This window comes from Notolepis coatsorum (genome assembly GCF_963971535.1).
Source record: "Notolepis coatsorum genome assembly, chromosome: 6".
In the NCBI taxonomy this organism is placed as follows: domain Eukaryota; kingdom Metazoa; phylum Chordata; class Actinopteri; order Aulopiformes; family Paralepididae; genus Notolepis; species Notolepis coatsorum.
Window position 1 is genome coordinate 110,180,915 of NC_140170.1, and position 14,501 is coordinate 110,195,415.

Sequence of the window (14,501 nt, forward strand, 5' to 3'; positions counted from 1 at the left end):
CCTTTCATTTTCTCTATTTCTACTGTGTTGTTGGCAACATTCTTCGTCTGTTGCCCTGTTGTACTGACGAGACACCCAGAAAAACAAAAGTCTGATCTAGGTTGAAAACACCCAGAATAATCCTGTAGGTTCCATCCCCGTCTACAACACACTGGGCTCCTTTGGGACACAGTAGAGAAGGACAGTCATTACTCACTGTGCCTGCTGTGTCCAGGATTTCAAGCATACATTGCTGCCCGTCTACCTCCACTTGCTATAGGGGAGAGGACAAAATACACCATGTTAGGGGGACAGGTATGGAGACAAGACTGTCGGCAAAGGGTTTTTACTAGACAGAGACATGGCGAGAGAAAATAACTGAGATGGAGAGGGCGAGAGAAAGAGAGAGAAAGATGGTCCAAGAGAGCAAGTGAAGAGAGAAAGCAAGTGAATGAGAGAAAGAGAGAAAGAGCAACACATAATAATGACGTGAACCTGCAGGCCAGCTGCTAGCAATCAGCTCATTCCAGCCCTGCACACAAACACTCACTTTCTCTCTCTCCCCACAGGACACTTACCTTTCTGTACGAGTCTTCTATTGTTGGGTCGTATTTTTCCACAAAGATTCCCTGTACGAACTGGACCGTCTGTAAGAGAAGACGCAGGCCAAGGCATCAGATCAATGCGACCTCCCTTTCAAAATCAAAACATCCAGAGAGCAGCACATATGGAAGAACTACAGCAGCACTGTGGAAGCACTGTGTCCATCTAGAATAGAGTCGGGCCATGTGCTCCATATTCTACTGTCCTGTCATCAACCTGCGAGATTGCCAATAGCCGATAATCGCCCACATTTCTCCTGTCTCTCTCCCTCCCCCTGCATAGCAGATGCTTGACTATATACAGCATTAGCAGACACTGTATTTAAAGGATAACTTTGCTATTTTGGACCTTAGACCCTATGCGCGGTCTGTCTACCATTTCACTGATCGGTCCAGTATTGAGCTAAGCTACAATTCCCCTGCATGCTCTCACTGGGATACAATAGCAGGCAATCGTAAATCCTTTGCAAAAACAATGATAAATGTGCTTTCAGCCGTTGGGTGGGGGGCGCTGTTGAGCGGGCCTGTGACCGGACCTGAAAGCGCCCCTGGCTCTGCGGCTCTGCAGCTGCATGCTATTCGCAAATCCAGCATGAGCCAGCTCCCGCTGCAGCCGTCGTTATCAGAACGCTACACACATATCATAATGTTTACAGCAAACTGTAGTTGATCACCAGGTATGTTTTATTAACGTAGAATAATTCATATATATATATGCGCGCACTGAGAGTCGGCTAATTGACATTTCCTGTGAAAAAAATAAAATCCTCTCAGTCCCGTTTGTGTCCCAAAAAAGATTTCTGTTCGTCCCAAATCAATATTCGATCGTCCCCGGGACGACGGGACATCGTTAGTCTCGAGCCCTGCTAGACACTAATTAATGTTAGGGGTTCACTGACGTCACCTGAACACAACGTAAGGTGCGAAGATGTCAGGCAGGGCTGTACACTGCGATGATCTCGTCGCAAATTGCCCCTTAATTTGGCCGTTGCGAGTTGGAAATATTATTTGGGAGCAACGTTGTGAGTTGTGATTTCAACCCGTCATTCGCATTTCACTCCTAAATTAATCCATACAAATTGGATACATTTTTTAAAAAACATTAGCCTACAACCAAGGCTGTACAGTGCGACACAATGTCGTGGTGCTATGAAATAATCTGTCGGCAATGAATGAATTTACTGCGATCACCGATAGCCTGAGTGAAAAAAAAGATTTGTGTGTGGAGTGAATCTGGGTCACGCTATATACTTGGTACTTGTAGTTTATCGTGCGATTAAAGACCATGTCCCTATCTGCGTAGTCTATACATCCAACACCAAATCCCATAATTCCTAGCAAAACGAAACTGAATGTGGCCTCTCTTCCTTTCAATATGGGCTATTGCATCGCCAAAGAAGCACCTCATTTCAATACATTTAAGATGCAAATTTTGCTCTGCAAGAACAACGGAGTGGATATCAGTCCATCTTATGACAACCACGTCCGATGTGGAGAGATGATAAGATGATGATGATTGACGTGATGATGTGATGATTGATTGACGGGGACACGGACACTTCTAACGTTCAGGTTCAGCTATGCATTAGGTGAGTAGTCCTACCGTAAGAGCCTCATACGGGTCAATTAAACCTTTTTGATTAGTCTTTCCTTCCAGCTAAGTTGGACTGAACATTTCACTGTCAAAAGCGCAAATGTAAATAAGGTTGCGTCGCAACACGGTTTTCAAAATAAAGGTCACATATACAAATACCTCTCAATTCTTATTAAAAAAAGTCCCGGATATACATAAACATTAATTGGCATAGATCTCTATAAACGGCCCAACACATTGATCACTTTAGGCACACACTGAAACCAGTAACATCACAAATATGAAGCAGGTAATTACCCATACAAATAATAAACCTTTCATGGGGTTATTTACAATAATAATTCATTTGATTTCTAAAGCACTTTTCATTGTGAAACAAATGTATGCAGAGTTTCTTGTCCTCCTGATTAATGCAATGGTGTGTGTGTTGTGGTGATCTCATTCAAGGAGCACTACACAAGCGCGCGCACACACACACACAGTTTGTTGTTTTTGTTCTATTAGTGATTTACACACTCTCAGTTGGTTCATTATAAAAGATACAAACCTGAAAACAAACGCACTTAAATGTTAAATAAAAGGACCACAGTAATGAGGCAGGAGGAACATATTTCTTTAATAATGGTAAAATTGTTATTAAAAAATTTGCCCCTAAAAAATAAGTGTGCCCCTAGTGAAAAAGCTTAGCGTACAGCCCTGTCAGGTCCTGCCAAATTGGAGGATTAACCTGACACGGTGACACCTGTTGGAGCCAGCTGGATATACAGCACTTCACTAGCATTAATGACCTCCAGACGGCAAGGAGAAAAACATATTCATATCTACGAGCCTGTGATTAGCTCTGAATCCGCATGGCAAACTTGTGGACACATCGCTACATGACCCTCAAGCTAGAGAAGGAGTGGAAACACACATCATGAGAAGAAAATATTTTAAAAAGGCTTAAAAACAACCTCCACAATTCAAGTCTACAAAATACGCCTTAACCTTTTCACTACCAAATTGTTAACCCTTTCACTGCGACAATACAGAAGCTAGGGCTGGGCGATATGACGATATTATATAAATATCGGGTACAGTTCATTAACGATACACTTTTTCAACGTATCGTGGATATTAGGGGTGGGAATCACCAGTTTCATCATGATACGATACGATATCGATTCTTTGGACAAAGATACGATATTTGCCGATATCACAAAGTCTCTCACGATACAATACGATACGATTAGATTCAGGTGCCTGCGATCGATATGAGATGATATCATATGCCCATTTAACACAATCAGTTATGAGACTCGCCACAGGATTTTCAAAATAAGAGTATCGATATGAATCGATCTTATTACATCGCATCGATCCGATTCGATCGTTGATAATTACATCGATGTATCGATCTGGATCGATGTATCGTCCCACCCCTAGTGGATATCGTGATGTTTTGCCCAAGAGGATAGTGTCCCGTCAATCTGTCCACACGTTACTCGTTCATATCTCAGCCCGTGCTGAGATATGCCCATTCCGCGGTCTGTTAATAAAGTTTTCAATCAGACAGATGTATGGAAAGGCTTTTATTATAACATTCGTTGTAGTAAAATCATTATGCCTCATTTAGTCATCCTGCGGAGCACTGGTCTCCTACTCGACGGCCGCGGGGAGCTAATGTTAGTAGCTTTGTTGTTGTCAGCACACAGGACATTCAGGAAGTCAAAAACTAATAGCACTTGCCGATTGGTGCTAAGAACAGCAGGGCGGGTGCAAGCGGTGTGACGTAATTGGCAGACTCGACTGTCAATCAAAATTATTATGTTTTCCGTCAGAATGAATGAATGAAAACTTTATTAAAAGGTTGCAGAATGGGTACAATACAGTACAGGAGGATGAAGACCAGAAAAAGACTTTCGGCTTTTTTACATAAGGGTCCTCCATTTTCAATTCATCAAAACATTTAGAGACATACATATATACAGTAGTTTCATTAAAATGCTATTGATTGATTTAAAACTTTATTAACATATTGCAGAATGGGTACAGTACAGCTCAATACATACAATTGTTAAGGGGATGCAGACCAGAGAAAGACTTTAGTCTCGTTTACATCAGGGTCCCCCATTTTCAATTCATCATATTTCATATCTAAATCACATAATATCTCATTGCTAAATATATGCAATATATAATCTAATAATCCAATAATCTAAATCTAATATATAATATAAAAATGCTAAATGCATGGGTATTTTATTTTGTCTTTAATGTTAGCTTGCAAACTCAAATACTGTCTTGGTAAGCCTCATAATGAATTGTTTGGGGTAAAAAAAAAAAACATTGTGATGTGTATCGTGTATCGCCGAAAGGTCAGAAAATATCGTGATATCATATTTAGGCCATATCGCCCAGCCCTAACAGAAGCCACACGACAATGGGTTAACCCTCTCACTACCACACTACAGACAGTTAACTGTCTGTAGTGTGGTAGTGAAAGGTTAACCTTCTGTAGTGTGGTATTGAAAGGGTTAACACGTGAGAGGCAAGCTTACATTTAAATCAGTGATGTTGGGATGTTTTTATGACTTGTTGAAATTAATGGGAGAACTCTAAACAAGCCTTCCAGGCTTCTTTCCTCTCCTGCACAATAAACACTGTATTTTATTATCATAACCACTATGCAAATGAACTCAAACTAAACTATAGAAGCTTCCCCCCCCCCCCCCCCCCCCCCCCCCAAAAAAACCTTCTCGGCAGCATATTGTCTTTTGGCCATTGATTGATGGTGGACTTGGCCAGTGCTACAAAGGCCCGTCATGAGCAGGAAGTGGGTCTGGAGGATGGGGAGGAGGGAGAGAATACTCACCAGAGCGGACTTGCCCACACCTCCCGAGCCTAGCACCACTAGCTTGTATTCACGCATGGCAGGATCGCTTCACCGGACAGCCCAACAGTCTGCACTGGAGAAAGAGGGAGAGGAGCACAGAAAGAGGGCAGACAGAAAAAAGGGAAATTATGAAGATGGGAAGGGGGACGGAAAACAAAAAAAAATAAGAAATCAGCTCAAAGTGATTGCGTAAAGAGAGAAAAATTAGGAGTTTTCCCTGCCAGTCATAAGAGGTTTTCCACTCTAGAGGGACAAGAAGCAACACAATAACAGAGGGAACACCCATAAGTAGAAGTGCTGCAGGGTGGAGGAGGTGAGGAGTATGTGACCCTCTCTAACACAAACCAGCTGTGTTTAGTGTGTGTGTATGTGTGTGGGGGGGAACCAAAGAGAGAGGATACAAAGAGTTTTTGCAAACACGCCTCTTTATGACACAATCATCTGGCCATCATCATGCATTGAAGAAACACACCCTGAGCACTCCGCGGTCTGATTCTCAGTGTCTATTCGCGCTCAAATTCTACTGTTGTAGAATAACAACATATATCCACAGTGATAGACAACGGCCAGAGGAAGTGGAAAATGACAATGGGGGCAGGGGGTGATCGTTGGAATATTCCTTTAAGCGACATGGGGGCTGCGACTCATGGCACACGTTGTGATGTAACGAGAAGCCAACTGGGTCACCAGGGAGTGGGCTTTCTACAGAGAGGCCATAAGACCTGGGACCAGGTTACTTTCTCTGGGATTTGGTTGGAGCAGTGGGGGTTGGAGAGCCTTTGTTCCTGAAGTTTCTCTCTCAGAAAAGGCCACAAAGCAACATTCTCTCAACTTATGTTCTCATGAGAATGGCAATAAAAGGGTCCTGGATAAGAAGCTCGAAGGGCCGATAGATCTTGGGTTTCATCTAAGAACCTATTCATGCTTTTTCTTTTTTTGGATAACCATTTGTCTCATTTCCACATCGAATCACCTTAAGGGGTATTATCTGCTTTTCACTCTAAATCAATGAACACCAGAACAGAAATGAACAAATCACAGCATTATCATGACACAACGCAAGTATCCTGACACCTTTGCGCTGTTGGGAGCTCTGCCGATTCCCACCATGCACCAATCACTTACCAGATGATTTCTCAACCTGAACCTATGGCTAGGCTATACCGCAGAAAACAACAAATGGCCTACAAAGCAACTACAAAGTCAGCTGGTTTTAATAAACACAACAATCATGGAGGGAAAAACTCAGGAAACCCTGGAGGCACCGACACTGCAGCTTCCTGATCGGGAACAGTGTAGCGTACTGGAAATTGGGGAAAGCGGGTTGGAGGATCAGGGGGCAGTTCCTGTTACAAGCTGGCCCTACAGGGACAAGAGAGCATTGCCTAGCCGGAGATGATAGAGAAGCTAATCCCCAGCCGTTCTGAGAAGAAGATGATCCCACCCTCATACACTCTCTTACTCTTCACCTCCAGCACCACACTCTCACGTCTCTCTGTTCAGGGGGGCAGAGTGGGGACTGAGGACCTCCCGACTGCTCGCTAATCCTCCACACGCAGAGAAGTTCTTCTCACACGATTCGGGGAGGAGCGTCGTGTCGGGGGAATAGTGGAGAGGTCTGCTGCGAGAGCCCTGCGCACGGTCTGCGCTTAAAAAGGCGTAAACATTTGAGTACGAATTAGAGTGCGTGTGTACTAGTCAGTAGTCACACAGACAAAGTTGCGTGTATTCTAAGCACGTCGCATAGACACACATAACGTCAGACGTACTATGTCACACGGTGTCATACATGGTAAACTGACACACAGCCATGCATTGCACAGTCACAAACTGAGATTTTTAGACGAGGCCCTACTTGTCAGCGATCCATACATCATGTTCCTTGTATGAACACTGTGGCCTAATCCCTGCGAAGGCTGATGACGTCAGGAACCCCCTCTGGGAGAGTGGCTATAAGATTATTATTAGAATGCTTCCCCTGAGTCGTTATGGAGGATTTTCACTCCTGTAGCTGTAGGGTTAAATCCTCATATTTTTATTCACAAGAGGCTGGATGAAATGAAGACTGATGAAACATACCCTACAGGCCCTGGTTACTACTTTACCTAAGGTCACCGTCGGCTCCAAAATAGGTTGCTACTGGGTACTGGCCCAACAGGGCCTGGTTACTACATTAACTAAGGTCACTGTCGGCACCAAAATAGGTTGCTACTGGGCTGGCCCAACTTGGGTGTGGAATCCACATGACATAATGAGTATTGGTAAATGTAATGTCGAGCCTGGTTCCTAGGAGTGATCCATACATTGATTCAAACGGCACAGGTCCAATTAAATCAGATGCAATGCACATTCAGGTTGCAAATAACTACTATTTTGATAGTGGATGAATCTATCATTTATGCAAACGATTAATTGGATAAAAAATAAAATGTATCCCTGACAAGGACAATACAAATGTTGATCTGTCAAAATGTTGTTATGTATGTTGTCAATAAAATAAAATAAAATCATTAAAACAACATAAAACAAGGCAATTCAATATGCTTCCTTTGTAATTTTTCTATCCAGATTGAAAGAAAGGTGCTTGAGGTTTTTCCAAATAAAACTGCACTCTCTCACACTCATTGTTGTACTGTCTGCGTTTGTCATCCGATAGAAATATTGCAACATGAATATTTGCTGGATCAACATATCATACTGATCATGTTACTAGTGATGTCGCCAAATATTAAATTGTTGCCTTAAAAAGGTCCATTTAACCTGAATCCTGTGTTCTGTTGTGACTGAGGAGGACATGTGACAACGGAATTGGACATAAAACTTACCAGTGTGATGTAGTAGACCTCTACTGAACTGTAGACACCATTTCCTCAACTATTTCTTCAACTCTCCTGGAGTCTGGCCTACTACTGCAGCACTACTAGTTGAGGAAATAGCTCCTGCACTTCACTAGAGGTCTGCTCTTCCGGACATCATCCAGTGGAGTTTCTTGGACTGTCGATGCGGCAGAGCTCTAGAGACACATAGCACATCGGCAAGTCTCATGTCCTGATTATTATCACATGTCCTTCGCACAACGGGTGGATAGGATTCAGGTTAAAAAACAGCTAAATACCTCTTTAAGAATCAAAATCGCAGTAACCTGGGGTGTATACAATCCTACTTTCCAGGTTGAAAGACAGACTACTAGCGTATATTTTTCAAACATAGGCAGGCAGAGTTTTGAGAACCTTTGCTATGCCTACATCACACAGACATGAGGCTATACAACTTAAGCCTATAATTTAGCCTATAATTAAAGTTCCTGAGAATATAGGGTTGTGGTCAGGTCTCACGCCTCCCAAACCACAAATGCCACCCTACTTGACCCTAATGACCTGGGTTAAAACAAACCATACCTCATCTTACAATCAGGCCTAACCTGTCTCTAACCCCTTCTCATAGAACTAACCTGTATCTAACCCCTTCTCATAGGCCTGCACTTGACTTAGGCGGCGGTTACACCTTTCGTATCATCTTCGTATTGTTGTCATATGCGTTTCGCCGCGACGTCGTGCGCCTCGAGTCACACTTTTGTTTTTTTTTTGTTTTTGTCACCCGAGCACACTGATGTAGTACACTGCCAAAGCAGTAGGTGGCAGTAGGTGGCAAACATGAAGGCAATTTCAACCAATCAGAACTTGAATGTGCCTGCAAAGCAAATGTCAACAAGCCGGCCACCATCTTTTGCCTAGTTACCCAATGCAGCAATTCTTTTTCAGCAAAGCCTAATAAAAGTGCAATAAACAAAACGGATACATTCACTGTGTGTTCTGCCTGTCATTTGTTGATGAAACAAAACTAACATCAACACAAGTGACCACCAAGAGCGGATAGTTTAGTCTAAAAAAAGATCGGTAGCATTGTTAGCTGCATGCTAACGTCAATGGAGTATGCCATTATAACAATATAGCATTGTGGCTAGAAGCTAACGTTAGCTCACGCTACTTAGCCAGCACCAAACTGATGATATCGCGAGCTATCAGTAGTTAGATAACATTAGAGACAACGCTGTGTGTATTAAACAAAGGTGAATAGATGACTGGGCCATTTTGTTTAATGCTTGTTAAGTTGAAAGAGGAGCTCTGAGCTAACAGGGTCTGAATCCTGATAGCTCACGTTAGCCAGCTGCTCATGCAATCGGTAATGCTAGCAGAATTAATGGATGTAAACTTTATTTAACATATTGCATATGGGTACAATACAATACGGCTCAATACAAACAATTGTTAAGGGAATGCAGACTGTTGTAGCTTGGACTGGGGTCCTTATAACAATAACTTGACAACACATGGTAGCTGAAGCTATTTGGGACACGGGGCTATGTCCCAAACACAAACACACACACTGTTGTCACCGGAAGGGCACGCAGATGGTATCTACTGCGCACAGGGAGCGAAATTAACTTTTTGACACACCGGCCAGTGGCGGGTAGATGGGAAGAGTCTACCCGCCAAGCATATTTCTTACCTGCCAATATATATTTTATATATACAATTTTTTTTTAAATAAAATATATATATTATATAATCATACTTGTAGTTGTATTATCTGCGAGACATCGCCACCACGCAATAAGTCAAAATGCTTGCTATCTGCAAACAGCTCCACTGTCTGTTTTGGCTGTGTTGCTCTTCTAGAAAAATAATCCTTTCAGGGTTGCCTATTGAAATACTGTACACTTTCCTACTGTACACTTTCCTGATTAATTGAAATGGGGGACCCTGATGTAAACAAGACGAAAGTCTTTCTCTGGTCTGCATCCCCTTAACAATTGTGTGTATTGAGCTGTACTGTATTGTACCCATTCTGCAATCTGTTAATAAAGTTTTCAATCAATCAATCAATCACACCTCCAGTACAGAAACATTGTTTGAGTTTGCGTGTCAGGTAGACCATTGATTGACAGTCGAGTCTGCCAATTACATCACATCGCTTGCACTCCGGTGCTGCAGCTGGACCCATTGCCCACCTCTGCTGTTGATAACGCTAGCCAAGTTATTATACACACAGATACACAGTGGGCCAGTGACTTTGGTGTAGGGGTGTAACAATGCATCGATCCTAAGGGGGAAATTCAACTGCATCGATTTGAAAATGTTAGAATAGATTATCGCAATTTTAATGTGTACACGTTATGTTATTGTCATGTCCGTTACAGCCAACACACCGACATACGCTACTGCATCAACGTTATGATTAACAAAGCAAGGCATTCGTTTTGTTGCATTAACCGTACGTTATATTACTATTGCTATCGATAAATCTAGGTGTTCTAAAATCTATTGCTATTGGTAAGAGAGACTATAATAAGTTGGTGTCTCGGAAAACGAGAGCCCTGATCGCGGAGTTTCAGGAAGTAAACAAGAAAAATGAGAGCTTCCGATTGGTCATTTGCTTTATTTCCCATGAAACCAGTCACTTCACTCTACTGTGATTGGACCGTTGGCTTGAGTGCAATGTGGGACTTGTAGTTTTTTAACGATCTCGCAGCGGAGGAAAAAAAAGACGAGAGGCTATAATCTGTATTCGCACAGCGTGCGCGTAATTGATTTTTACCGTTCGCATACAAATATTTTTAGGGGCCTGCTTATGAACTACACGTCTACACGCCACACGGCGGGCAGCCCTCTAAGTGTCATGCGCCAAAGGTAAAAACAGACCGCCCCTGGCGGGCGGCGGGCTTTAGTTTCGGTCGCTGACTGCGCATGGGCGTTTTCGCAACAACGGCTCCGTGCAGACTACACGCTGTTGTCGACGCGTTTTTTTGCGTTTCTCCAAAACGCAAACACAATTTTGCGTTTCAGCCGTATCCACAAAAAAACGCCAAAAAACGCATTTCTGTGTAATAGGGACATGAAACGTATTCAAAAACGTATAAAAAACGCCAGGAATACACTAGTCTAACCATGGCCTTAATGCATGCTAATGTACACCAAGCAAACAGCTGTTGTAAAAAAGACCACAATCAACTATGATGCTCTTTCTCCAACATCTCCTCTGCACATGTTTTATAGCCGATTTCATAGCAGAAAAACAAGCTGCAGTCTCTCAACTGCCTGCCTGCCTGCCCACACACATACACACACACACACACACTCAAGGCCATGTAAGGACATCTCCTTGAGACTAAAACTCTCCCTCTTTCTGCGGCTCTCTGGACTACACACCGTCGTTCCCAACAAAACAAACATACCGCCACCATCACTCTCGTAGTAACTCCAGCAAATAAGGTGAGATGGAAAAGCCACGGTCAGGCCGCAGAAAACACTCCACCACCGTGACATCACTGCATCACTCACCCTCTCTATGGACGAAAGTATGTCTCCATGTAAGGCTGGGGAAGGGAAGAGGCAGAACTGTATACAGAATGTGCGTCTGAACAGGCCTCCGTCTCAAAACTACACAAGTTAAAGTAGAGAGAGAGAGCTGGCTAAGAGCTAAGAGCAAGCGGCACACAACGAAATTAGGGCATCAACGATTCATCACAGCCATTCGCCTAAATCTCGAGTCAGCCAATTTAGACTTCGGGATCCACTATGTGTTCCATCCTGGTCCGGCAAGGCCCGTCCGAGGGGGCAATGAAGCTGTCATGGCATCTGACTCAGCTGGGGGGGGGGTTTGATTGACGGCTGCTCTCCATCTCTACCGCCCAGAGCGGATGGTGAAAAACCACACATCCATCCTGCCATGCAGAATGACGCTAACTACTATCATGCCATCTTCTTGTTTGCTCGCTATACGAGTCATATAACAATTACAAGCATTTCACTCTGCATCACTGGGCCACTTGAGGTTTGGGGTTAGAAGAAAAAATAAAAAAAAAACAAGTGAGAAACAGTTGTACTGCTGCTGAAGCCAATTCAACCTGATACCATGCTAGTAGTTACTCATCACCGCCACCATAACAACCTCTCATCACGTCTTTCCCTATTACTCATTTGCAAAAGGCTAAAGCAAGAACGCTCCCCAGCATTGACTTCTGGGAAATAACCATATATGCTGATAACAGCTTCAAGCCTGAGCGATATAATTAACAATTACTATGGTGTAACATTGCCATCAACAAATAAAATGCACTGTTAGTTCTCAGAATCTGGCTCAAGACGAGATCAAGAGTTCTGAGTAATGAGGACATTTCTCCAGTTATAACTCTCTGGGGCAACATAGATGACAGTAGGCTATTGAACTGATAACACATGCAACCAAACACTCTGCCCAGAATCTTAAAACTTCCCTCTCACCCGAGTTAGGATTCCTCAATTACGACGACAGAGATGACTAATAAGAAACATAATACTGTATGACAACTGCCTGGTAATTTACTTCTGCATCATGTGTTAACTTCCAACTTAGCAATGAAACCAAAACTGAGGGGGGAAAAAACTTGTGACCATCACTGAATTTGCAAACAAAGACTGGTGACTACTGCCAGTCAGTCAATCAGTCAGACAGATGCATCTGTGTTGTTGACCTGCTGTAACCACATCCTCTTTCCATAGCACCAGTCAGGCCAGTATGTCTCATGCTGATAGGATGGAAAAGGAGTAGTACTCTACTAAAATAGACTGTTTCAGTCCCGGTTCAAAATCCCAGACAGAGCCAGCCTGCTTGGGGAAGTAGGTTTGTAGCCAGTATCTCATAGCCAAGCCCGGCCTTAGAGATCCGGGGCACAGGGTGAGGCCGACGTCAGGGTGCGAAGCGAACACCTTTTGGGTATTGTCTGCCTAGCGTAGACAGTATAAATATACTATTATGTCTAGGTGACCACCTTCTTACGCCTAAGGTGTCATGATTGAGACTCGCAGTATATAAATATATTTATGATTTGTAAATTGTGGACAGAAAAACTGCCCACATTTCCCATTCCCTAGTCCCCTCTCTGCTACTGGATTCATCTGCAACAGGCTGCTGTGGCACGTCGTGAACCCCAACCAGAGAGAGCCATTTAAACCGATCATCGTATTGATTATTACTACTAGCTGGTGTCATCACTGCAGTGGCATTATTACACGTTGATCACCCCAGGTCATGGTGGTAACTCCCTGCTATGTGCGGATCTGTCTATTACCCGCAGCGGGACACATTCCAATCTGCGTTCCGTGTTTTGCTATTTTATTAACGCAGCTTCCATAACATTCCACACATTCTATACATTACATCAGGACCCGAGAACCGAGACAACCCCACAGAGGCCACGACCACCTTTAATCGGTGACATTGGTATTAGTGTATTGTATCATGTATATATGCCGTTGTTCCGCACACCGGTCAATAGACCAAGTCCAGTTAACTAGCTCGTTAGCTACATAGCGCTAACTAGCTCGCTGGCTCAACGAGACGGGCCGCCGACACTAGCTTAGCGTTAGCTCTCCGACACATTCCTTCTCTTAGTACAAGTTATTATCAAAACATAACTAGAGCGGCAGATACATAGACCCGAGTATGCACATCAAAGCCATGTGTCCTTCGTCGCTGTAATATCCGAGGGCATATCTTACAGCCACACGTAGGCACTAGCTGCATTATTGCTCCGGGCAGCGTTAGCCGCCTGCTAGCTCACGCTACCTGCCCTTCCGCCCGGCCTTGACTCAAACGGGAGTGCAGCGCTGCACAGTCCGGTTCTACGAAGTCCTCTCATTGCAGACTAAATATAATACACTAACTTAACATACGCAGAGCCATAGTTGCCTATTCACTCAGTTATTGTAACGCCGAATGCTCTTGTCGCAAATGACTTATGTGACACCCTTTATTATCTTGGTAAAGTTCGCCGTCTCTCCACTCACCGTTTCTCGCTCGCTGTCTCTCGCCGCTCCGCAAGTGTCAGCTTCCCCTCGGCCTCTGTGCGCAGCAGAGTGACGTCATGATGCCCAACCAGTTCTCATTTCTCTTAAAAGGCCAATGACAGATTGTTGTGCACTTGTTCGGGATCATTTGCATGGCAACTGCGAATAGTCAGTGCAAGTCAACAAATGACGTTTTTAATTAGTGGGCCGTTTCTGTTACCAGCATATTGATAAGCAGGTTCAATTCACTATGAATTGAAAATGGGGGACCCTGATGTAAACAAGACAAACGTCTTTCTCTGGTCTTAACAGATTGCAGAATGGGTACAATACAGTACGGCTCAATACACACAATTGTTAAATAAAGTTTTCATTCATTCATTCATTCATTCATTCAGGTGCATATTTATGAATGTCAAGAATATCAATTTACTCTAGGAGACTATGAAAGAAAAGGAGAAAAAAAACGTCGCCCCCCCCCCCCCCCAGTCTGGTGAGATGTCAGAAGTCCTAAATACATTTGCTGGCATTTTTTTTAGACATTAAATATGTTGTCCCAGGTCAGAACATGATTTGAGATAATCTTTCAAGACATTTCACACTTTGATCTCAGACATCACGTA

At 43.4% G+C, this 14,501-nt stretch overlaps 1 protein-coding gene across 2 annotated transcripts in view; it reads right to left on the bottom strand.

Annotated features, from left to right (window-relative positions):
- The window catches only part of LOC311229994 (ras-related protein Rap-1A-like), a 39,600-nt gene extending 25,651 nt beyond the window's left edge, over positions 1 to 13,949 (bottom strand). The window contains exons 1-4 of one of the 2 annotated variants that reach the window (XM_084316118.1): positions 13,879 to 13,949; positions 5,030 to 5,118; positions 558 to 626; positions 197 to 253 (exon numbers count right to left, since the gene is read on the bottom strand). In XM_084316118.1, coding sequence (XP_084172244.1) covers positions 197 to 253; positions 558 to 626; positions 5,030 to 5,086 — 183 coding nt within the window. In that variant the 5' untranslated portion in view covers positions 5,087 to 5,118; positions 13,879 to 13,949. Of the gene's footprint in view, positions 1 to 196; positions 254 to 557; positions 627 to 5,029; positions 5,124 to 13,878 lie in introns of both variants that reach the window. The other variant, XM_084316119.1, reaches the window with a different exon arrangement.
- Between the last annotated feature and the right edge of the window lie 552 nt (positions 13,950 to 14,501).